This window comes from Vigna unguiculata, chromosome 5 (genome assembly GCF_004118075.2).
Source record: "Vigna unguiculata cultivar IT97K-499-35 chromosome 5, ASM411807v1, whole genome shotgun sequence".
NCBI classification, from domain to species: domain Eukaryota; kingdom Viridiplantae; phylum Streptophyta; class Magnoliopsida; order Fabales; family Fabaceae; genus Vigna; species Vigna unguiculata.
The window spans coordinates 28,770,663-28,795,679 of NC_040283.1; the positions used below are offsets into that span (position 1 = coordinate 28,770,663).

Consider the following 25,017-nt stretch of genomic DNA (forward strand, 5'->3'; position numbering starts at 1 on the left):
GATAGGGAAGCTTGGAAGCACTTTGATCGAAAACATCCATCTTTCGCCAGTGATCCCCATAACGTTCGACTTGGTCTATGTACGGATGAATTTAATCCATACATTCAGGCATCGTCGTCCCCTTATTCTTGTTGGCCAGTGATTGTTACTCCATATAATCTTCCACCTGAGATGTGTATGACTAAGCCTTATATGTTTTTAACATGTCTTATACCAGGTCCATCTAATCCAAAGGCATCTACAAATGTTTATCTAGAGCCCTTGATTGATGATTTGAATAAGTTGTGGAGTGGTATTTGGACGTATGATGTTTCAAGGAAGCAAAATTTTCTAATGAGGGAAGCTTTGATGTGGACTATTAATGATTTCCCTGCATATAGGATGTTATCCGGTTGGAGCACACATGGTAGATTAGCTTGTCCGCATTGTATGGAGCACACTAAGTCATTCACATTAACTTATGGCCGGAAAAGTTGTTGGTTTGATTGTCATCGTTGATTCTTACCCATAGAGCATCAGTTTAGGAGAAACAATAAGGCATTTCGGAAAGGGGAAGTTGAAAAGGATGGGCCACCTCCGAAGTTGACCCCATCAAAAGTATGGCGAAGAGTCAAAGATTTTCCAAAAGTGCCTGAAAGTGGAGAATGGCATAATTGGATTAAAAGAAGCATCTTTTGGGATCTTCCATATTGGAAAGATAACTTGCTAAGACATAATCTTGATGTGATGCACATAGAGAAAACATTTTTTGACAACATCTTCAACACGGTGATGAATGTAAGTGGCAAGACAAAAGATAATGACAAGGCAAGAAGAGATATAGCTTTCTTTTGTCGGCGGAGAGACTTGGAGTTGCAATCACATACTAACGGGAAGTTGCTAAAGCCAAAAGCAAATTACACCTTAACAAAAGATGAAGCTAAAATAGTCTGTCGTTGGATCAAAGAGCTTAGAATGCCAGATGGTTATTCTTCTAACTTGGCAAGATGTGCAGATACTGCAAAAGGTAGTATTCATGGTATGAAAAGTCATGATTGTCATGTCTTCATGGCAACATTACTTCCTATTGCGTTTAGCTCATTACCGATGCATGTGTGAATCCTCTAATAGAAATTAGTCACTTCTTTAAAGATTTGTGCTCAATGGTATTAAAAAGGGATTCAATAAGAAGATTGAAGGAAAATATTCCACTTATTCTTTGTAAATTGGAAAGAATATTCCCTCCAGGATTCTTTGATTCAATGGAGCATCTACCTATTCATCTTCCATACGAAGCATGGCTTGGCGGACCAGTGCAATATAGGTGAATGTATCCGTTTGAAAGGTGATATGATTACTATATTTTCTATATTGTGTTCATGTCCTTCCCTAATGTATTCCTTTTGTTCATATAGATTTATGAGGGAATCAAAACGTTTGTAAGAAAGGAAAGCCAGAGTAGAAGGATCAATTTGTGCAGCTTACTTACATCGTGAGACCACGTACTTTTGTTCTCATTATTTTAAAAACTTCATGTTGTTACCAAGCAATCGTAGGAATGATACACAATGGCAAAGTGAAACATCTGAATCAACATTATCAGTGTTTCAACAAGTTGGTCGTCACGCAGGCAAGGAGGCCACTCATTGGTTAACTGATGTTGAATTCAACTCTACTCATGTTCATGTGTTGATCAATTGCACTGAAGTTAAATCTTATCTTGAGTATGTTCTAATCTAATTTTTTACAACATCACCAGTTTTGTAATGATTTTAAGCAACTTTTATACGTATTGTAATGATTCCTCTTAACAGTTCTTTCCTTGTGGCTGAGCAAATACCTCAAGCAAATGCTCCTACCAACATACATTCAAAGTTTCCTTATTGGTTCAGAAATCAAGTTAGTATGGTCTTGTTAATTAATGAAACCAACTTGGTTAACTTGATTTAACTCTCTATTGTCAAATATTTGTAGGTTTATAATGAGCCATTAAGTCTTAGAAATCAAGAGCTAAGGGATTTGGCAAATTGGCCCATGAGATACGTCAAAGAATAGCACATATACTTTGTCAATGGGTACAAGTTCCACACTAAAGCATGGTCAAACGAAAAGAAAACAATTAATTATGGTGTGTACGTTAAGGGCCTCACTGAGGGTGGTTATGATGATTTTTATGGGATCATTCTTAAATATATGAGTTAGAGTACAACACTTGTACTTCTCCAAAAAGAGTTGTTGTTTTTTATTGTGAATGGTTTGATCCTTCAAGAAGAGGTACAAGAGTAGATCCTAGGTATAATATTGTTGAACTTCAAATAAGTTCAAGATACCAACCATTTGATCCATTCATTCTTGCAAATAATGTTAGACAAGTGTATTATGTGCCATATCCAGCATTTCGCATTGATAAACGTGGGTGGTGTGTTGCAATACAAACCAAACCTAGGTGTCGAATTGATTCAAATGAGGTAGAAGAGGATATCGCCTACCAAGTTGATCAAATGTCACATGCCAATGAAATAATTCAAGTAGAAGGTGTGTTTGGGTTGCATGACTTTGATGGTGATCCTGAAGAATTGGAAGGACCTAGACAAGAAGATGAAGACGAATATGATAATGAAGATGGAGAAGAAGAAGAAGAAGAAGAAGAAGAGGAGGAGGAAGAAGAAGAAGAAGATGATGATGAAGAAGAAGAAGAGGAAGAAGAAGATGATGATGAAGAAGAAGAAGAAGACAATGATGATGATGATGAAAATTATGATGATGAGGGTGATGATTAAAGAATTGATTGAAGTCATTTGCATTGAAAATTAGAGTTGTATTATGACTTAATTGAATCACAAGTGTATTAGTTAAATATTTATGATGCTTTCATTTTCTTGCAAATTTTAGATTATAATTTATTGATACATGATTAAGCTTTCCACTTATTTAGCATATTCTCATAGTTTAAATTTCACTTAGTTTTCAATGACATCCGAAGGTTCATCTAATCCTGATAAAGGGAAAGAGATAGTCAAATGTAAAGAAAAGAGGCCACCAAAAAAGGCCTGCTATGTTCTGAGGATTCCTGGCATTGTAGGATCCATATCCATTCCACCCCCTGCCACTAGGACCCATAATGCACCCATACAGTCCCCCTCTCCAGCTATTGTATCATCACCATCCCCATCCACACCTCTTGTGTTACCCACACCACCCCCTCCTGTGGTACCCACACCACCACCTCCTGTGGTACCCACACCACCACCCATCTTTCATCTACAAGAACCTTCTCCCTCATTGTCTGGTGCTTTGCACAATATTGCTATACCTTCCCCATCATCAATCCCTTCTCCTAATATTGTTGGCACCTCATATACTACTGATGCTATTGATGTTGACCCTCCTCTTCATGAGCAACCCATGATTGAACCGTTTAATCGAGGGTAATCCTTTCTATCAAGTTAAAATTTATTTCATTACAACTTGTGTTCTTTTGTATGAATTTATTTAATGAATATGCAGGTTTCTTCCTTCTAGAGTTGCTTCCCAGGCCATCACACGGTCTATTAAGCAACAATTTATGACAACTTGGCCGTCATGGGGAGCAATACCTCCAGAAGACAAAGAACATTTCTGGCAACATTTTAAGGTAACACATCATTACACTTATTCTCTTCTCATTCCTTCTGTAGGTTAACATTGAACTATCTTTTCACTATTATTGGTGATTTGCACTTTATTCATTGTCACAGAGGAAGGTGCAGTGGAAACCTGAGCATGAAGCAGAAATTCATAAAAATTTTCACAATAAAGCATCTCATAGACTATCTGAGATGTTTAGAGAGGCTAGAAATGCAGGCCAACGACCTTACTGGCTTGGGGATGATGTTTGGAATAATTTGCTGGCACATTGGAATTCTCCTGCGTACCGCAATAAGTGTGTGACAGCCCAAAGGAACCAAGGTTCCAAAAAGGGTGGAAGCCTACACACCGGGGGTTCCATTACCACCCATGAGCATGCCATTCGTATGGTAAACAAACCTCCATTCTTAAGTTATTGGAATGGTATCATTTTTAGAATTTCTGTATATGTATTTTTTTGGTTACAGGCAAAGGAACTAGGACGAGCTGCTCATATTGATGAGGTGTTTCAACAAACTCATATGCGCAAAGGAACTGACCAGTTTGTTGATGAAAGATCTCAGAGGACATATGTAAGCAAACACTTCAAATTTATTAAAAGAAAACTTTAATTTTTATCTTATTTAACTAACTTCTCATTATTTTATTTAATATAGGAACAATTTGAGAACAGACTTTCACAGGTCAGATCCGAACAAGGCTCATGTGTTGGTGGATCACAAGATATCATTGATGATTCTGCTGCAGATGATACAAATAGGACAAAGTGTTGGGTTGAGGTTGTCGGGGGGTAAGAATAAAGGAAGAATATATGGGACAGGACAACTTGCAGGTGGAAGCAGTGGCATGAAGCCCCAATCTACTGCATCCACTTCCAGTGCTGAAGAAGTTACCTTCCTCAAACAACGACTACAAGAAACTGATGAAAAACTAAGAGCAACTAATCAACGATTGCAAGAAAATGATCAGGCTTATGCAGAATTGAAAGGTCAATTTCAGTCGTTACAAAACATACTCCTCACACTTTTGCCTCCTGACTAACAAGTCCTTCGACAGGTTGTAACCAACCTAACACAGTCTCAACAACAACATGCACCTGCACCTACACAACCTACAACATCCAACCAAGCACTAAGAAGCCCAGCCAAGTGCACCCCAGCCAAGTGCAGCCCAACCCAATTCCAGACCTTGAAGACCCTACTGATTCTGATGATTATGTAGATTATTAGAGTTTATGACATTTATGTTTAGAGTTAGTGTACATTTGACATTGTGCTGTGCAAAGGTTATGTTTCATTGTTTATATTGAATTTGGAAGTTTCTTATTAGACATCTTGTATGAATTTATGTAATCTATACAAGTGATTTGCAAATATGCAGGTCTGTACTATACTGAATTGGCAGGTCTGATTATGTTGAATTGGCAGGTCTGATTAGTTAAATTGGTGTGGTAAATCAGACTATACAAATAACTCTGCAGTGTTGTCTTTTCTAATCGAAGGATTTACTAACGGATATATTCGTCGTTAATGTGCGCAAGAAAACATTTTCATGAGTCCATTTTCGAAGGAATTACCGATGGAAACTCCTTCGGTAATCAATACCGACGAATTTGTGTCCGTCGGTAATTACCGACAGCCCTAATTCGTCGGTAATTATTGACGAACTTTTCCGTCGGTAATTACCGACGGACAAAAAATCTGTCGATAAATATTACAGACTGACCTTTTACTGACGGATATTTGGTCATCGAAATTCTTTCGGTAAAACTAAATTACCGATAGATATTGTGCTTTACGAATGGAATATGACCGTCGGTAATTAGTTTTTTTCTTGTAGTGGATTGATGTTCTGAAATTTGAAAAAGTACATCTTTTGGTAACATTTTTCAAATATTTATTTATTATTTTTTACTATTTATAATTTAAATAATTCATATTTTATATATTCAAAATGCTCAAATTATCACAAGGAAGACGTTCGCAAATACTTATAGGGAATTGATGTTATGAAAATTCAAGAACTCTATCTTTTTCTAACAATTTCTGAATTTTATTTTGACTGTTTTTTACTATATACAACTAAAATAATTTATGTTTTATATATAAAAATTGCTCAAAATTTCACAAGAAAAAGGTTAGCCAATAGCCAAAGGGGAATGATGTTCTGAAATATGAAAAATTTTATCTTTTAGTTAATTTTTTTTTACTATGTTTTGTTATTTACAATTTAAATAATTGATATTTTATATATAAAAATAGCTCAAAATTTCACAAGGAACACATTGGCTAATAATTAGAGGGAATTGATATTTTGAAATTTGAAAAATTCCATCTTTTTGTAAATTTTTTTTAATTTATTTTACTATTTCTTACCAGTTACAGTTTAAATAATTCATATTTTACATATAAAAATTGTTAAAAAATTGAAAAGAAACAATTTAACAAATACTCACAGGGGATTGGTGTTTTGAAATTTGAAAATTTCCATCTTTTGGTAGCACTTTTTTAATTTTTTTTTACTATTTTTTACTGTTTATAATTTAAATAATATATTTTATATGTAAAAATTTCTCAAAATTTCACAAGGAACATGGCCAATAGTTAGAGGGGATTGGTGTTCTGAAATTTCAAAAATTTCATCATTTGGTAACTCGTTGGCCAATACTTAGAGGAGATTTGTGTTTTAAAATTTCATAAATTCCATCTTTTCGTATAACTTTTGTAATTTTTTTTTATAATTTGTTACTATTTACAATTTAATTAATTCATATTTTATATATAAAAATTGCTCAAAATTTTATAAGAAACTTGTTAGGTCATACTCATAGCAGATTGGTGTTATGAAATTTGAAAATTTTCATATTTTGGTATCATTTTTTTATTTTTCTATTATATTTTACTATTTACAATTTCAATAATTCATATTTTATATATAAAAATTGCTCAAAATTTAACAAGGAACATGTTGGCTAATAGTTAGAGGGGATTGGTGTTCCGAAATTTCAAAAATTTAATCATTTGGCAAAACTTTTTTTTTACTAGTTTTTACTATTTACAATTTAAATAATTAATACTTTATATATATAAATTGCTTAAAATTTCACAAGAAACTTGACAAGGGATTGTTGTTCTAAAAATTGAAAAATTAAATTTTTTTTGTAACACTTTTTTTAGTTTTTTAACTATTTCTTACCATTTCTTGTTTAAATAATTCTTATTTTATATATAAACATTATTCAAAAACTATAAAGAAACACGTTGGCCAAAACTCATAGGGGATTGATGTTCTGAAATATGAAAAATTCCATCTTTTGGTAATATTTTTCAAATATTTTTTTGCTATTTTTTACTATTTACAATTTTAATAATTATATTTTATATATTCAAATTGCTCAAATTATCACAAGGAAAACGCTCATCAATTCTCTGAGGGGATTGGTGTATGAAAATTGAAGAATTCCATCTTTTTGTAACAATTTCTTAATTTTGTTTTTTACTATTTTTTACTATATACAATTTAAATAATTCATGTTTTATATATAAAAATTGCTCAAAATTTCAAAAGAAGTTTGTTGGCCAATTACTCATAGCGGTTTGATGTTATGAAATTTGAAAATTTTCATCTTGTGGTATCATTTTTTTAATTTTTTTACTATGTTTTACTATTTACAATTTAAATAATTGATATTTTATATATTAAAATTGTTCAAATTTTCACAAGGAAGAGCCAATACCCATATTTTTCTAACAAATTCTTATTTTTATTTTTTACTATTTTAACTATATACAATTTCAATAATTCATATTTTATATACAAAATTTGCTCAAAATTTCATGATCAACATGTTTTGCCAATAATTAGAGGGATTTGATGTTTTGAAATTTGAAAAATTCCATCTTTTTTTAAAACTTTTTTAATTTATTTTACTATTTATCCTCATTTACAGTTTAAATAATTCATATTTTATTTATAAAAATTGTTAAAAAATTGAAAAGAAACATTTTAGAAATACTCATAGGGGATTGGTGTTCTAAAATTTGAAAATTTCCATCTTTTGGTAACATTTTTTAAATATTTTTTTACTATTTTTTACTATTTACATTTTAAATAATTCATATTTTATATATTCAAATTGCTCAAATTTTCACAAGGAAGACGTTCGCCAATACTCAGAGGGGATTGGTGTTATGAAAATTCAAGAATGCCATCTTTTTGTAACAAATTTTTATATTATTTTTTAATAATGTTTCCTATATACAATTTTAATAATTCATATTTTATATATAAATTTGCTCAAATTTTCAAAAGAAACTTGTTGGCCAATTAATCAAAGGGGATTGATATTCTGAAATTTGAAAAATTTCATCTCATGGTATCACTTTTTTATTTTTTCTTACTATATTTTACTATTTTACAATTTAAATAATTCATATTTTATATGTAAAAGTTTCTCGAAATTTTACATGGAACACGTTGGCCAATAGTAAGAGGGTATTGGTGTTCTGAAATTTCAAAAATTTCATCATTTGCTAACACTTTTTTTTTACTGTTTTTTACTATTTACAATTTAAATAATTAATACTTTATATATAATAATTTCTCAAAATTTCACTAGAAACTTCACATGGAATTGTTGGTCTGAAAGTGTAAAACTTACATCTCTTTTACTAGTTTTTACTATTTATAATTTAAATAATTCATATTTTATATATAAAAGTTGCTCAAAAATTCACAAGGAACTCCTTAGCCAATACTTAGAAGGGATTGGTGTTTTAAAATTTCAAAAATTTATCTTTTTGTAAATTTTTTTACTTTTTTTACTATTTTTAATATTTGTAATTATTCATATTTTATACATAAAAATTGCTCAAAATTTTACAAGAAACTTGTTGGCATTACTCAAAAGGAATTGCTCTTATAATATTTGTAAAATTCCTTCTTTTTTTATCACTCTTATATTTTTTTTTTACTATTTTTATACTATATTTTACTAGTGTTTACTATCTACAATTTGTAAGATACGTATTTTATATATAAATATTACTCGAAATTTCAGGAGAAATAGGTTGGCCAATAGCCAAAGTTGATTGGTGTTCTGAAATTTAAAAATTTTCATCTTTTAGTAAATTTTTTTTAATTTTTTTTTTATTTTTTACTATTCACAATTTAAATAATTCATATTTTATATATAAAATTGTTCAAAATTTCATAAGAAACTTGTTGGCAAATACTAAGAGTGGATTGGTGTTCTAAAATTTTAAAAATTCCATCTTTATGTAACACTTTTTAATTTTTTTACTATCTTTTACTATTCAAAATTCAAATAATTTTTATTTTATATATTAAAATTGCTAAAAATTTCACAAAAAACATGTTGGTCAGTACTCATAGAGGATTGGTGTTATGATTTTTATTTACTATTTCTTACTATTTAGAATTTAAATATGTCATATTTTATATATAAAAATTGCTTAAAATACCACAAGGAACTCGTTAGCCAATACTTAGAGGGGATTTGTGTTTTAAAATTTCATAAATTCCATCTTTTCGTATAACTTTTTCATTTTTTTTTACAATTTGTTACCATTTACAATTTAAATAAATCATATTTTATATATAAAAATTGCTCAAAATTTTACAAGAAACATGTTAGGTCATTCTCATAGCGGATTGGTGTTATGAAATTTGAAAATTTTCATATTTTGGTATCATTTTTTATTTTTTTAGTATATTTTACTATTTACAATTTCAATAATTCATATTTTATATATAAAAATTGTTCAAACACTAGTAAAAAATCTCATATTTCCTACCAATTTTGTTTTGAATTTTTTTTTTGTAGGAAATACTTACAAATTTTGTTGTGAAAAAAATTTTTACAAGAAATTGCTACCAATTTTCTTACAAAATATTTTGTATAAAACACTTTTCGCAACAAATTTTGTAGAAAATACTTGCAAATTTTATAATTTTGTAGAAAATGATTATCCATGAAGGAATTACCCGCCAATTAAAATTATTAGAAAAAATGACAGAAAAAGTCTTTCCTTGCAAATTATTTTAACAAATTTGCAAGAAAAATCTCATGTAATATGAGAATTTCTAGTAGTGAAAATTTAACAAGGAACACGTTGGTCAATAGTTAGAGGGGATTGTTGTTCCGAAATTTCAAAAATTTTATCATTTGGTAAAACTTTTTTTTTACTATTTTTTACTACTTACAATTTAAATAATTGATACTTTATATATAAAAATTGTTAAAAATTTCACAAGAAACTTGTTGGTCAATACTCACAGGGGATTGTTGTTCTAAAAGTTGAAAAATTACATCTTTTTGTAACACTTTTTTTAACTATTTCTTACCATTTCTTGTTTAAACAATTCTTATATTATATATAAATATTATTCAAAATTATAAAGAAACACGTTGGCCAGTACTCAAAGTAGATTGATGTTATGAAATTTGAAAAATTCCATCTTTTAGTAGCATTTTTCAAATATTTGTTTACTATTAAATATTTATATATTGAAATTGCTCAAATTATCACAAGGAAGACGTTCACCAATACTCTAAGGGATGGGTGTATGAAAATTCAAGAGTTCCATCATTTTCTAAAAATTTCTTAATTTTAGTTTTTACTATTTTTTACTATATACAATTTAAATAATTCATGTTTTATATATAAAAATTGTTCAAAGTTTCAAAAGAAGCTTGTTGGCCAATTACTAAGAGGGGATTGATGTTCTAAAATTTGAAAATTTTCATCTTGTGGTATCATTTTTTAAAATTTTTTACTATGTTTTACTATTTATAATTTAAATAATTTATATTTTATATTTAAAATTTGCTCAAAATTTCATGATCAATATGTTGGCCAATAATTAGAAGGAAATGATGTTATGAAATTGTAAAAATTTCATCTTGTTTTAAAACTTTTTAAATTTATTTTACTATTCCTTACTATTTACTGTTTAAATAATTCATATTTTATATATAAAAAATGTTAAAAATTTGAAAAGAAACATTTTGGCAAATAATCAAAGGGAATTGATGTTCTGAAATTTTAAAAATTCCATCTTTTGTAAACTTTTTAATTTTTTTACCATTTCTTCCTATTTATTGTTTAAATAATTCACATTTTATATATAAATATTATTCAAAACTTCTAAAGAAACACATTTGCCAATACTTAGAGGGGTTGATGTTATGAGATTTGAAACCAGGAACTTGTTGGCCAATACTCATAAGGGATTTGTGTGTTAAAATTTCAAAAATTCCATCTTTTCATATTACATTTTAAAATGTTTTACTATTTTTTACCATTTAAAATTTATATAATTCATATTTTTTATATAAAAATTGCTCACAATTTCGAGAGAAACTCTTTGGGGAATACTTAAGAGCGAATTGGTGTTCTGAAATTTGAAAATTTTCATCTTTTGTAACATTTTTTTAACTATCTTTTACTATTTATAATTAAAAATTCATATTTTGTATATAAAAATTTATCAAAATCTAAGAAAAACTTGTTCGTCAATACTCATAGAGTATTAGTGATAACGTTGTCGTTCACACGATCAAATTAATACTACTAAACTATAGCAACTTTAGTAATGCTAAGATAGTAGTCAACAAAATAGAAAGGGTAAAAGTAACCCAAAATCGTCTCCCAACGAACACATAATTACTTTTAACAAATTAGTTTTTATAAAAACTATACAAAAGAGTTAGTCAAATAAAATAGAAAATATAAGCGATAAAGATAAAAAGATAAAAATAATATTAAAGAAAAATAGGTTAGTTCCACTACTTTTTCAAAAATAGGATTCATCATTGGTTTCCTAAAGATTATTGTTATTGATTTCTTTAAGACTTCAAATTAATCAATGTAACTTCCCAATTAATTTGTTGGTGTCCTTACTTTCAACCAAAGTAACTTCTCAATCAAAAGCAAGAACTTTGGAGATTAATCATAGTAAATTTAACCAAAGTAACTTCTCAAATAAATATTACTAATCCTAATCATGTTCATCCTTTTACCTCTTATATTTAGTAAAAAGCTAATTAACCAAAGTAACTTCTTGATTAATTCCAATCCAAGTTTTCACCTTTAATCAAAGTAACTTCTCAATTATTAGCAAAAAAACCCATGCAATCATATGAAAGTTTCTAAAATTAATCAAAGTAACTTCTCAATTAAAATTTAAAAACCCTTGGACTCATATGATTGTTATGTTATGTAGATTTAACACCGTGCTAACTTGCTACAATGTAAAAATCATTACTTTTACTAAATTAAGAACCAAAAGACATAGATGAAAATAAATCACAACAAGAATCAAAAGAACAAACAAATTTATTCAAACCTCAGAATCCAGTTAAGAAATTACAGTAGAACTAACCCTTGAAGATTAACCCTCCATGGAATGCAAAAGTAAAATAAAAATAGAAAAAGAGAGAGATGGAGAACAGAATTAGGCCCCCCTAAGGGTTCCTAAACTCCGAAGTGTCGAGCTTGTACTTTTTGTATATAGGACTTGAAGTGGGCTTTTCTACTGCTAAAATCTCTTAAATATATTTTAAGATAGAGATAAAGATAAATATTCAAAATATTTGGAGAGATATAAACTATTTAACAAATATAGTTGGTTGATAATATCAATATCCAATATAATTAAATTAATTAATTACTTAAAGATATATGATAAATTATCCCCCACTAATATGTGTATTAATTTTCCAAATAAGCTCTTTTGAGATCTGATAGTCCAAATGTGCATAGACATCCAAAAATATCAATATTTGCAGTTAAACCTCTTTTGTTTGACCATTTGACCAATCTTCACCAACTTCTACTAGAATTTGTCCAGAGTTGACTATTTGACCAACTTTGACCATTTTGACTATGCAATGGCAGACTAACATGTGGCATCTCCTTCTTCTCTCACATCAGGCCAATTTTCTCTCCTCACTTAGGGTTTCTTCCTCCTTTGGTTGCTCGGAGGTATAATAACAGTTGCAAGTTTTCGGTGCGGTGTAGATGTGTGGCTATCTTCGGCATCATGGTGGCTCGAAGGTACAAGTGTAGGCATTGCCATGGATGCGTGAATGAAGCTTTGCGTGAGCTTTCATGGAGGACTGATCGAACTACCGCAAGTGGCGTGGATCACGTATGTTGGTGGCTCGCAACGATTGTGGTGGCTACTGCGAATGCAGTTTCTCTAGTGTGAGTGGTGCAACACTGGTGGATGGTAGTGATGTGATCCCAATAAGGCTTATAGCTTGGGCCATTGGTTAGGCCTATTTTCTATTATATTTTTTGTTTTATTTTTATTAAATAAATGTTTGTTCTAATTGGGCTTTTATTAAATGCAACCATTTTTCCAGTGACATATGTATCATTAACCCTACATTTCTCTGTCACGCGTAGAGGCATCATTTTGGGCTTCAGAATCTGCAAGGGAGGGGCCCAGTTCTTCTTGTACACAGGTTTACATCATCCAACTACATTTCTTCTTCCTTCTACCCATGACACTTATTGGGCCTTCATTTGAAGCAGCCCATTTTCATCTAAGCACGAGTTTATTTTTACAAAGGGTTCGTGACTCATGTTTCTCATTTCCTCGAGGGTTCCAAAATCTCTCTTCTTCCACATGTTTTGAGAACGCTCAGCTAGGGTTTCAGTCACCTTCAAGCTTTCCATCCCTTAGTACCTAGGGTGTTAACCTTGCCGTTAGGATCATGTTAGATGAATTCCCACTCCTTCTTTTCTGTTTAAGTTTTAGGCCGCCTTTCTCCATCTATAAAAGGCATGCCCATCTCTTTGTAAAAGGAGCTTTGATTAATCTGAGAGGTTTAACCTTATTTTTCAAAGCTCACCTTCCTAGTTGAGGATTTCTCCTCCTAGGTACCGAAATAGTGAGAGTTCGAGTGAGAGCTCCCCACTGGAGCTCGTGCGAGAGCAATTTCTCATATTCCGCTTCATTGTCGTAGTTTCCCTCCGTTGGAATGAGGTTTGGTCGATTTCCACCGAACCAATTGACGCTTGGAAGCTTCGTGAGGATTTGCGTCCTTAAACACGATGATTCAGGCAAATTTCACGACGGAGATGCCTCATTAGGTAGTGTAAGGAGGTCGCATTTTTCTGTTGTTGCAGTGCGAAGATGGTGGTACTGGTGCTGCATCGTGAATGTGGACGATGTCGCTGCACCGACATTAGACATTCTTCTTCTCTCGTGTAATGGTGGAGGTTGTGCTAGATTCACGCAGGTTCTATGGTGAAGGAAAAGACACATTGGTGGTTGAATAACTACGTTGCCCATCGACGTGACAGAGTTGTTGTGTCATCAATGGCTTGTGTTTTCCAGGTGAAGGTCGCACATCCCATGTGCAGGAGGAAGGTCGTGGCAAGTTGTTACGTCGATACAAGTGTAGTGTGATAACGTTGTCGTTGACGCAGTCAAATTAATACTACTAAACTATAGCAACTTCAGTATTGCTAAAATAGTAGTTAAGGAAATAGAAAGGGTAAAGTTAACCCTAAGTCGTCTCCCAACTAATACGAAATTACTTTTTAACAAATTAGTTCTTATAAAAACTATACAAAAGAGTTAGTCAAATAAAATAATAAAAATATAGGAGGATTAAGATAAATAAGAAAGAAATAGAGATAAAAAACAATAGTAAAGAAAATAGATTGATTTCACTGCTTTTTCAAAATAGATTCATCATTGGTTATCTAAATATTATTGCTCAATTAATTATTGTTGTAGATTTGCAAATTAATCAATGTAAAGTCTCAATTAATTTGTTGGCGTTCTCACTTTTAACCAAAGTATAGTCTCAATTAAAGTGAGAACTTTTAGATTATCAATAGTAAATTCAACCATAGTACAATCTCAATCAAATTTTACTATGCCTAATCATGTATATTCTTTTATCTCCTCACCAAATAAAAGCTTAATTAATCAAAGTAAAGTCTCGATTAATTTTAGTTAGAGTAAATACCTTTAAACAAAATTATTGGTAAAAACTTATTCAATCACATGAAAGTTTCTAAATAAAATCAAAATAAAGTCTCAATTAAATTTAAAAACCCTTGGATTCATATGATCAAAATGCATATAAATTTAAAATCATTACTTTTTACGTGATTCAAAGATAAAAACATAAATAAATTAAAACCTCAACAATAATAAAATGAACAAAGAAATTATTTCATTCTAACCTCATAATCCATAATGAAAGTACAATGGAGTCAACTCAAAAAGTTTAGCACTCCATGGAATGCAAACATAAAATAAAAATATAAGAAGAAAGTGGAGAGAGAAGAAATTAGGCCCCCCTAAGGGTGGATTTTTGTGAATTTGATAATTTCCTATTCTTGGATTTATCTTTAAGGTGTCATGAAGTTTTAATCAATTTATTTCCACACCACCATGAGCTCAACTTAGTTACAGCTGCACTAACACACCTCAAAATATCCCAAAAACATTTATTATGCAATTAAAAAGCTATTTGCAACATGTTTTTGTATCTCATGCTCAATGAACCCAATTATAAGAAATCCTAATTAAATTAATCTATTTAGAACAAAATTCAATAAAAAATCCAGAATTAAAGATTAAATGAGGGCAAAAATATGAACTCATTAAGGTGCATTGAATGGCTCACAGTGATGGCTTTACTATTTACAATTTAAATAATTCATATTTTATATGTAAAAATTGCTCAAAATTTAAAAAGAAACTTGTTAGCAAATACTCAAAGGGAATTGGTGTTCTAAAATTTTAAAAATTCCATCCTTTTGTAATTCTTTTTACTATCTTTTACTATTTACAATTTAAAATTCATATTTTATATATAAAAATTGTTCAAAATATCACAACATGGTAGTTTTTGAGTGGAAAGAGGGGGTGAAAATAGATAAAGACAGGGGTGTAGAAGTAGGTTTTGTGAGGCCTATTAAGAAAGAGAGAAGTATATAAGTAATGTATGGGGTACAAAAGTGATTTTTTTCAAAACTTGTTGATTTTATCCTTATTTAAAGGTGTTTTGTAACTTCAATCATTTTATTTTCCACCTTAAATGAGCTTAATCTTAACTTCAGTTGCATCAATAAACGTTAAAATATCGAAGAAATAATTTATCCAACTAAAAATCACTTTTTAAGACATTTTTATCACACAAATTCAAATAGCATAATTATTAGAACTGTCAATTAAATTATTCTTTAAGCACACAAATTCAATTAAATACTCATAATTAAACATTAAATGAGGGCATAAATATAACTCATCAATATTTTATTTGATATTTTTAAATACTTATCTTATTTAATTATATCATAAAATATCAAAAGATAATAACTACCAAATCTTTTTAAACATGGCAAGATCTTCTTCAATCTTTTTAGATCTCCACAAAAAACAAATATATCTTGAAGATATTGAATTATGTAGAAGATAATTGGAGATGATTATAAGAGGGGCATAATTTGAAATTGGACAGCAATTAAGTTGCTGAATAATTACTTAAAGATTTTTTGTTAATTATCTTTGATATATCTCAAATTATCAACAAGGGAAATCTTCCAAATATTTTAGAAACTGAGAAAATCTGTTAATTATTTGAGAGATATTATATCAAAAGATAAAAGATTTCAGCAATCGAAAATATAAGATTTAAGTCCAATCAAGGCCTATATAAAGAGACCAAGGGAAAGCAAACAGACAAGCTTGGGACTTCGGAGTTTAGGAACCTTTAGGGGGCCTTATTTTGTTTCCTTTCTCTCCCTTTATTCTTCTTCTATTTTTATTTGACTTTTACATTGCATGGAGTGCTAAACTTTTCAGGTTGGTTCCATTGTAATTTCATTATGGATTCTAAGGTTACAATGAAATAATTTCTTTGTTTTTTTTTAAAAAAATGACCTTTTTTGTCATTGAGCTCAGAGGGTAAAGACTCATTCCGGACATAACACACCTGAGCTTCCTACAGATCACCCACAACCACTTTGGGTGCAACCAAGGTGTTCCTAATGACTGGCCTATGTTGTCCGGGTTTTGAGCAGCTAGCGAGCTTTAAGAGGTGGTCAACTCAACAATTTTGATCCCTCAGAACTTGAACGAGCTTGAACGTGGTGAAAGAAGACACTAGAATGCGTACAAAGTCCAAATGTCTAGTAAGGAAGGGGTCTTTGGCCTGGAACTCCTCCGAAACCTGCCCGGTTACCAAGAGGGTTCATCCTTATCTTTTTTGTGAATCCCTTTTTGTATAAGAGTTAGAGGAAGCTAGTTCTCTTTTAGAAGATGATTTCCTCAGAAGTTGTTGCTTTACCTTTATACACATTTGAACTAAATCATTCAAATCTCTATAAGGTAGTAGTTCCACTTTGTCTCTTATGTCAAGGTTCAACCCACTCAAGAACCTACATAGAGTAATATCTTCCTCTTCAACTATCCATACCCTCATCATGAACAACTCCATTTTTTGCCTATGTTCTTCCACAATCATAGACCTCTATTGAAGTCTTTAAAGTTTGTCCATGAGTTCCCTTTTATAATAGGAGAAAATATGTCTCCTCCTAAGGGGAGATTTCAAATCATTCCAATACTTAATGCAGAATCATTATGGCGCACCTTATCTTGGACCAAGGAGGTCCACCAATACATGGCATTGCCGTTGAAAGCTTAGGGCAGCCAGAGGCACCTTCCTTGCTTCACTGATTTGGTGATAAGCAAATAATTGCTCCACCTTCATTTCCTAATCCAAATAGGCCTCAACTTTATCCCTACCATAGAAGTGAGGCAAGTCTACATTGACTTCTTTAGGGGTATGTTCCTTTCTTTGCCTCTTAATGTGAGAAGGTTGTTGATAGTGATCCTAGGTAAGAGAGTTGAGTCACAATGGACTACTTAAGTACCAAGTCTTACTTAGCCAAAGCTTACCTTTCTAATTAGTTTGCTACTTTCACAAAAAGGATGTGCCTTTAAACTTAGAAGATGTAGCAAAAGAAATAAATAACACAAAAAAATATAACACTTAAAACAGAAAATTAAAGAAAGCAATAAATCTAATCTGTGACCTAATGGTAAGGTTAGAAGGAACTTAGAACCTTCAAAACTCTCACCAATTCACTATAGAGTATAAGGTTCTAATTAGGAGATGTGATTCAACACCAAAGGTTCCTCCAAGACACCTAATTAGGCTAAGTTACAAAGAAAGAAATTGAAAGAACACTTTTTACAAGCAAGTGTGCTAATATTTCCTAAACCAACTGTTACCTTGAATTTTTCAGTTGCGTTTAGAGTTAAAATAAATCCAAATAATCCCCTTAATGAAGTATAGGGAAATTAACTCAGGATTGAATCCAAGGAAATGGTGTGTATCAAGTATAGCTTGCATAATTTAATCTCGCTATACAGAAAACAAAGGAGGAAAATTCAATTAAAGTAAATTAAGAAAAAAGCTGCAGATTTTATTCACTTAAAACTAAACTAAATGCATGAATGAAGATAAACTATGATATGTAATGTTGATGCAAAATGCTTGATGAAATGGATTCTAATGGGATGATGAATTTAGTCTAAACTAGAATGAAGATGAACTTAGATGAGTGGATCTATAAACAAATGAAACATGCATGTGCAAAATTTGGTTCAATTAAAACTCAACTAAAATGCATGAATAAACTAACTTATAAGATGAAAAACTTATCCATATTTTTTCTTTCATGATGTGAACACATCCAAAATACTCGAATGAGGAGGGTTGCAACAAATATGATTATGTGTTATTGATAATGTTGTCGTTAAACGATCAAATTACCACTATTTAACTATAGCAACTTCAGTATTGCTAAGTTAGTAGTGAACAAACTAGATAGGGTTAAGATAACCCTGAGTCGTCTCTCAATGAATACGGAATTGATTTAAAATATTTGACTCTTATAAAAATGCAATTAAAACTAGTAACTATAAAAATATGGGATTTTGATATGCAAAGAATGATTGTCACACAAATAAAAGATTGTAAACACAGTAATAGTAAATAGGTCAATTCCACTACTTTTTCAAAACAGGATTCTTCATCGGTTATCTAGAGATTATTGTTAAATTGTTGATTTCAAATTAATTAAAGTAAATTCTTAATTAATTTGTTGGCGTTCTTACTATTAACCAAAGTAAATTCTCAATTAAAAGTGAGAACTTTGTAGATTAGTCATAGTAGATTCAATCAAAGTACATTCTCAATTAAATACTACTATGCCTAATCATGTCTATTCTTTTATCTCTAAAATCAAGCAAAAAGATAATTAATCAAAGTAAATTCTTGATTAATTCTAATTAAAGTTTTTACCTCTAATCAAAGTACATTCTCAATTATTAGCAACGCCTCATTTAATAACATGAAAATTTCTAAATTTAATCAAAGTAAATTCTCAATTAAAGTTAAAAACCCTTAACTCATGTGATTAACGTGCATGTAGATTAAAACATATAACTATTTAGCTATGATGTAAACCATTACTTTTCACGTGATTCAGAGATAAAAGACATAGATGAAATATAAATCTGAACAAAAATCAAAAGAACAAATACATTAATTCATCTAACCTCAGAATCCAGTTAAGAAATTACAGTGGAATCAACCCTAAAAGCTTACCTTCCATGGCTTGGATGAAATACATGATAATATGATGAAGGAAAGAAAATGAAAGGAAAGGAAGAAAGAGATATGTGGTGGATGACGGTATCTGCCAAAACTAGAGAGTTGCTAAATGTCCTCCTTCTGCTCCCTTAGGCATCTTTATATAAGCTTCAATTGGACTTGGACTTTATCTGTTCAGTTGCTCAAATATTTTATCTTTATTTAATTAGTTAGCAACTTAATTTTTGTTCAATTTCCAATTCTGCACCTCTTATTTGACCATTTTTGCAGTTTTGATCAGAATGTGACCAGAGTTGACTTCTACTTTGACCATTTGACCATATTTGACCAGTTGACTGCCCTACAGATGTTGACACGTGGCGTAGAGACTCTCTCTCCAGAATTAGGGTTTCTGCAATGGAGGAATGAGTGAGGTTGCAATGGTGTAAGTGTGATGGAGATGTTGTTGCGTCGTGGTGGCTGCCATGGGACGTGACCTACTTGAAGCTTCACGTTTTCTTCTCCGACGAGGTGAGTGAACGAATCGCAGGAATCAATGGTAGCTACATTGGTGCGGTGCAACTACTGTAATGGAGGCACCAATTTGCTTCAGCTGTTGCGGTTGAAGTGTTGCAGGTTCGTGTGGTGCTGCTGCGACTACTGCCTTGGTTGCAGGATGAAGATATTTCCGTTATTGTTGCAGTGCAGTGGTGAGATGCATTGCAAATGCGTCATGGTGGCGAAAAGAAACGGTGGTGACAGTGCGCTAAAATGATGGCACGTCTGTGACTGGTGCAGCTGATTCGCACAATTCGTGAAGAGAAAGAGGAAGTTACGGTGCTGCAATGGTTGCTCTGATGTGGTGAGTGGTTTTCATGGCTGTTTAGGCAAGTTGACGATGGAAGGGCGGTGGCTACCGACATGGGGATGGTGGAAGAGGAGAAAAATTAGTGTTAGGGTTCCATTTGTGAGATGGAAGAAGATGATGACGTGGTAGTGTTTAATTGGTTCATATGTGTTTGCAAGGATAATGACATATGTCAGCATATGGTTGGCCTAATTTGAAAGGTGGGGATTGCCACATGGCATGATTTGGTTGAATGGAGTTTAAGTGATAAGAGCGATGCAACTTAGTAAAAATTGGGGTGCAGAACATGTTTTTTTGGTCCACTTACAGGAGGAGTGTGTAAATAAAAACTGGGGGTGCATTTAACTCTTGACTATTTCTTTTCAGAATTTGCTGATTTTGGACTTATTTTGTAACTTTGAATATTTCCAATCCACACTTTTAATGACCCAATTTTAACTTTAGCTGCATTAACAAACGTTAGAATATCCAATAATATTTTATGCAACTAAAATCAATTTTTACGCCATTTTTACCTTACGTACTCAATAAATCCAATAATCACAAATCCTAATTAAATCAATCCTCAAACAAAAAAATTCTATTAAAACCCCAAATTTAAATATTAAATAAGGGCAAAAATTTGAACTCATCACACACCCACACTTATCCTTTTGCGCTGTTGGGCAAAATTAAACAATTTCAAAACTTGATTCTGAAGTATTTTATTTCATATCTTCACTAGATGAAAGGAATGAATACAAATGGAAACAAATCAATCTTCTAGAAATCTTGTTGTCATGCACATACAAACGGAAAGATTCTATTTTTCACACGAGTTAATCTTCTTAGTTTACAAGATAATCAAATATGAAAGAGAAACACTCAAGTTAAATGTATATTTTTTCACTGAAATTCGCTTAAGTGTTTTGGCTTGTGTTTGCACTCAACATACCCATGCAAGTAAACACTCTCAATGCTTAACACGACTCTAATATTTACAGCTTTCAGAAAACATGCATTCAAAGATCATGAAGACTTTTCATAGGTTATAATGGGGCCAAGGCAAAGGTAGGAAAACATTTTAGGATTTTTGTGTTTTTGAAATAGTAAGGTAGAAAGAATTATAGAGCATAATTTCAAAAACAATCCCTTTTGTCTTTTTTTCTTCTCTTTTATCCTTTGTTGCTCTTTTTGAAAAAGCAATCATTTTTCATTTCAACACTTTGTCATCAACATTTTTCCTTTTGCCATTTTTATAATTTTGTAGGTGAAATACTCATCCACACTTTATTTCTCAACTAATCTTAACATAATCCACTAGCTCCTTCTTTCTTCTTAAGGTAAGGAAAAACATGGTCTTTTTCTTTTTAAGGTTTAGCATTATGCTCGAAACAAGAAAAATAGGTTTAAAGCTCAAAGGGTCTACCAATGGATCAATGTCATGGTTAGCATATTTGGCCAAGTAGCTAAAAACAAGAAATGTCTCAGTCATATCAAATCATGCATATTCACCTAAGATACAAAACAAAAGAATCAAGCTAAGCATTTGAATATAAACAAAACATGAGCAAGTCACAAAAGAAAAATAGGAGTGACACATGGCAGTCTATCCTTTACCGTAAAGCTCAAAACTCACAAGGTCAAAAATCTTTCACAAAAGATTTATTCCAGAAACTCTCGAATCAACTCAATTATTAAATCACAAAAACAATCCACTCATAGCACATGATTCTTATTTTCCCAGAATTATGATCGTTCCAATTAGTGAATCAAATCCATAAATCCAATGTCAACATGTTTTATCGAAAGTATGAATTTTTTTTAAAGAAAACAAATAGAAAACAAAATTAGAAAAGAAAAATAAACAAAATAAGAAAAGGGAGAAAATAAATTTTCTCCCCACACTTCACAGCAAGCTTTTGGTCATGGAATTGTTTGGTCTTTTCCTTGTAGAACTTTGAGTTTTCATAGGCTGCAAGCCTAATCTCCTCTAGTTCTTTCAACTGAAGTTTCCGCTCTTTCCCTACTTCTTCCAAGTCCATGTTGCAGGCTTTCATTGCCCAATAGGCCTGATGTTCAATATCCATAGGTAGATGACAAGCCTTTCCAAAAACCACCCTAAAATGTGACATACTTATAGGTGCTTTGTAGGCTGTCCTATGTGCCTAAAGTGCATCATCCAATCTTGTGGCCCAATCCTTTCGACTAGGCTTCACTACTTTCTCTAGTATCTTTTTAATCTCCCTGTTAGAGATCTCTGCTTGCCCATTAGTTTGGAGGTGATATGGTGTAGCAATGCAATGTGTCACCCCATACTTCTTCAACATGTTCTCAAGCAGCTTATTACAGAAATGAGTCCCTTGGTCACTGATGATAGCTCTTGGTATCCCAAACCTACAAAAAATGTTAGACCTGACAAAGCTTATGACAACTCAAGAATCATTAGTCCTTGTAGCTATGGCTTCCACTCATTTGGAGACATAGTCTATAGCAAGCAAAATATAAGAAAATCCAAAAAAAGGAGGAAAAGGTCCCATAAAATCAATACCCCAAATATCAAATACCTCACAATATAGCATGGATTGTTGAGGCATTTCATCCCTTCTTGTAATGGATCTTGCTGCCCTTTGACAATGTTCACAATTTTCATATACCCTTCGTGCATCATTAAAGATAATACGCCAATATAATCCACAATCCAACACTTTCCTACCTATTCTTTGTGTGCCACAATGTCCACCAAAAGGAGACGAATGACAGAACTCAACCACATAAGGTATCTCAATATCTGGAACACACCTCTTTATGACTTGGTCACTACCAATGTGCCATAAGATTGGATCTTCCCATATATAGTACTTTGCCTCACTTTTCAGCTTGGTTCTTTCAGACTTGGAGAATGAGGGGGGAATAACAGAAACAACCAAATAGTTAACAATGTCAGCAAACCAAGGTTCAGGAAACATACCTTTCACAACAGTTAATGCTAGGAGGACTTCATCAGGAAAGTCATCTTGAATAGGAATGTTATCTTCTCCATTTTCAATTTTGCTAAGATGGTCAATTACTAAGTTATGTGCCCCACTTCTATCTTGAATTTCAATGTCAAACTCTTAGAGTAGTAACATCCATCTAATCAACCTTGGCTTGGAATCTGCTTTCTTCAAAAGGAATTTTAATGTTGCATGATTAGTGTAAACAATTACCTTGGAACGAAGTATATACGGTCTGAATTTTTCCAAGGCAAACACAACAACTAATAATTCCTTCTTAGTTGTGGTGTAGTTAGCTTATGCTGCATCCAATGTTCTGGAAGCATAATATATCACATGTGGTAGCTTCCCATCTCTTTGTGCCAGCACCGCTCCTATTGCAAAGTTTGATGTATCACACATTAACTCGAAGGGTAATGTTCAGTCAGGTGGCTGGATGATAGAAGTAGTGGTGAGCGCCAGTATCAAAAGCATCTTTGCACCTCTCTCCAAAGTCAAATGGTACATCCTTTTGCAGCAAGTTGGGGAGAAGGTTGGCTATCTTGCTGAAGTCCTTGATAAACCTCCTGTAAAATCCTACATGTCCAAGAAAAGATCGAACCTCTTTCACAGAAGACGGGTAAGGTAAATATGAAATAATATCAATTTTAGCAGGATCTACAGATATACCATTCTTAGAAATAATGTGTCCCGAAACTATACATTGTTCCACCATAAAATGACATTTTTCAAATTTTAAAACAAGGTTAGTTTCCTCACATCTTTCTAAGACTTTTGCAAGACTAGACAAGCAATGATCAAAAGATGAACTATATACACTAAAATCATCCATAAAAACCTCAATACAATGCTCCAACAAATCTGTAAAAATACTCATCATACACCGCTGAAATGTCCCAAGAGCATTGCAAAGGCCAAATGGCATTTTCCTATAAGCATATGTACCGAATGGACAAGTAAAGGTAGTCTTATTTTGATCCTCTAGAGCTATACAGATCTGAAAATACCCAGAGAATCCATCAAGAAAACAGTAATTAGACTTACCTGTCAATCTGTCTAACATTTGGTCGAATGGTAAGGGAAAGTGGTCCTTCCTAGTGGCTTGGTTTAGTCTTCTATAATCAATGCAGACCCTCCAGCTATTCTGAATACGAGTAGGAATCAAATCGTTCTTCACGTTCTTGACCACAATGATCCCAGATTTCTTTGGGACCACATGTACGGGACTCACCCAAGTGCTGTCAGAAATAGGATATACAATACCTGCTTGTAGCAACTTAGTGACTTCCTTATTCACAACCTCTATCAGCTGAGGATTTAATCTCCACTGAGGCTGCCTTACTGGCTTAGCATCCTCCTCCAAGAGTATTTTGTGCATGTAGAAAGAATGACTAATACTAGGAATATATGCCAACGTCCAACCTATTGCTCTCTAGTGATCTTTGATAACCTGCAACAACTGTTGTTCCTGCTCATCAGTAAGCAAGGCAGATATAATAGCAGGGAGTTTCCCATCCCTCTCAAGATAAGCATATTTCAAATGAGATGCTAAGGGTTTCAACTCCAAAGTGGGTGGATGTTCCACAGATGGCAACATTTTCTTGCCTAAGTAATTTCAGCCACCTCAACATCACACTCGAATGCCACATAGGTATCATCTAGTGAAACCGGGTCCTCAATATCACCTGTTTTAAAGTTTTCTTTGTCGTCTAAAATTGTGTACGACATATTCGAAAAACAAAAATCCAAAGAAGAAGAAAAACCAGAAAAAGCGTCCAAAAAACCAACAGCAAAATTGTTCATTACATTACTTAGTAAATCATACAAAACAAAGAATGGTCTTCAGTCGAGTGCTTCAAGGCTTCCAACACATTGAACTACACCTTCTCGTCTCCTATCTCCATAGTCAATGA

General features: G+C 32.0%; 1 protein-coding gene across 1 annotated transcript; it reads left to right on the forward strand.

The window, feature by feature from the left end:
- The first annotated feature begins 2,949 nt into the window (after positions 1-2,949).
- LOC114184574 lies at positions 2,950-4,647 on the forward strand. Its single transcript, XM_028071879.1, has 5 exons — positions 2,950-3,407; positions 3,487-3,613; positions 3,717-3,995; positions 4,074-4,147; positions 4,263-4,647. The coding sequence occupies exons 1-5, from the start codon at positions 2,950-2,952 to the stop codon at positions 4,645-4,647; spliced, it is 1,323 nt and encodes a 440-aa protein (XP_027927680.1).
- The last annotated feature ends 20,370 nt before the right edge of the window (positions 4,648-25,017 follow it).

Bases quoted from the DNA above. Each gene is read 5' to 3' on its own strand.
- LOC114184574 (XM_028071879.1), top strand. From the start codon at position 2,950: ATGACATCCGAAGGTTCATCTAATCCTGATAAAGGGAAAGAGATAGTC. The intron at 3,614-3,716 runs GTAACACATCAT...TCATTGTCACAG, and splicing joins ATTTCTGGCAACATTTTAAG to AGGAAGGTGCAGTGGAAACC. The intron at 4,148-4,262 runs GTTTGTTGATGA...TATTTAATATAG, and splicing joins ATGCGCAAAGGAACTGACCA to GAACAATTTGAGAACAGACT.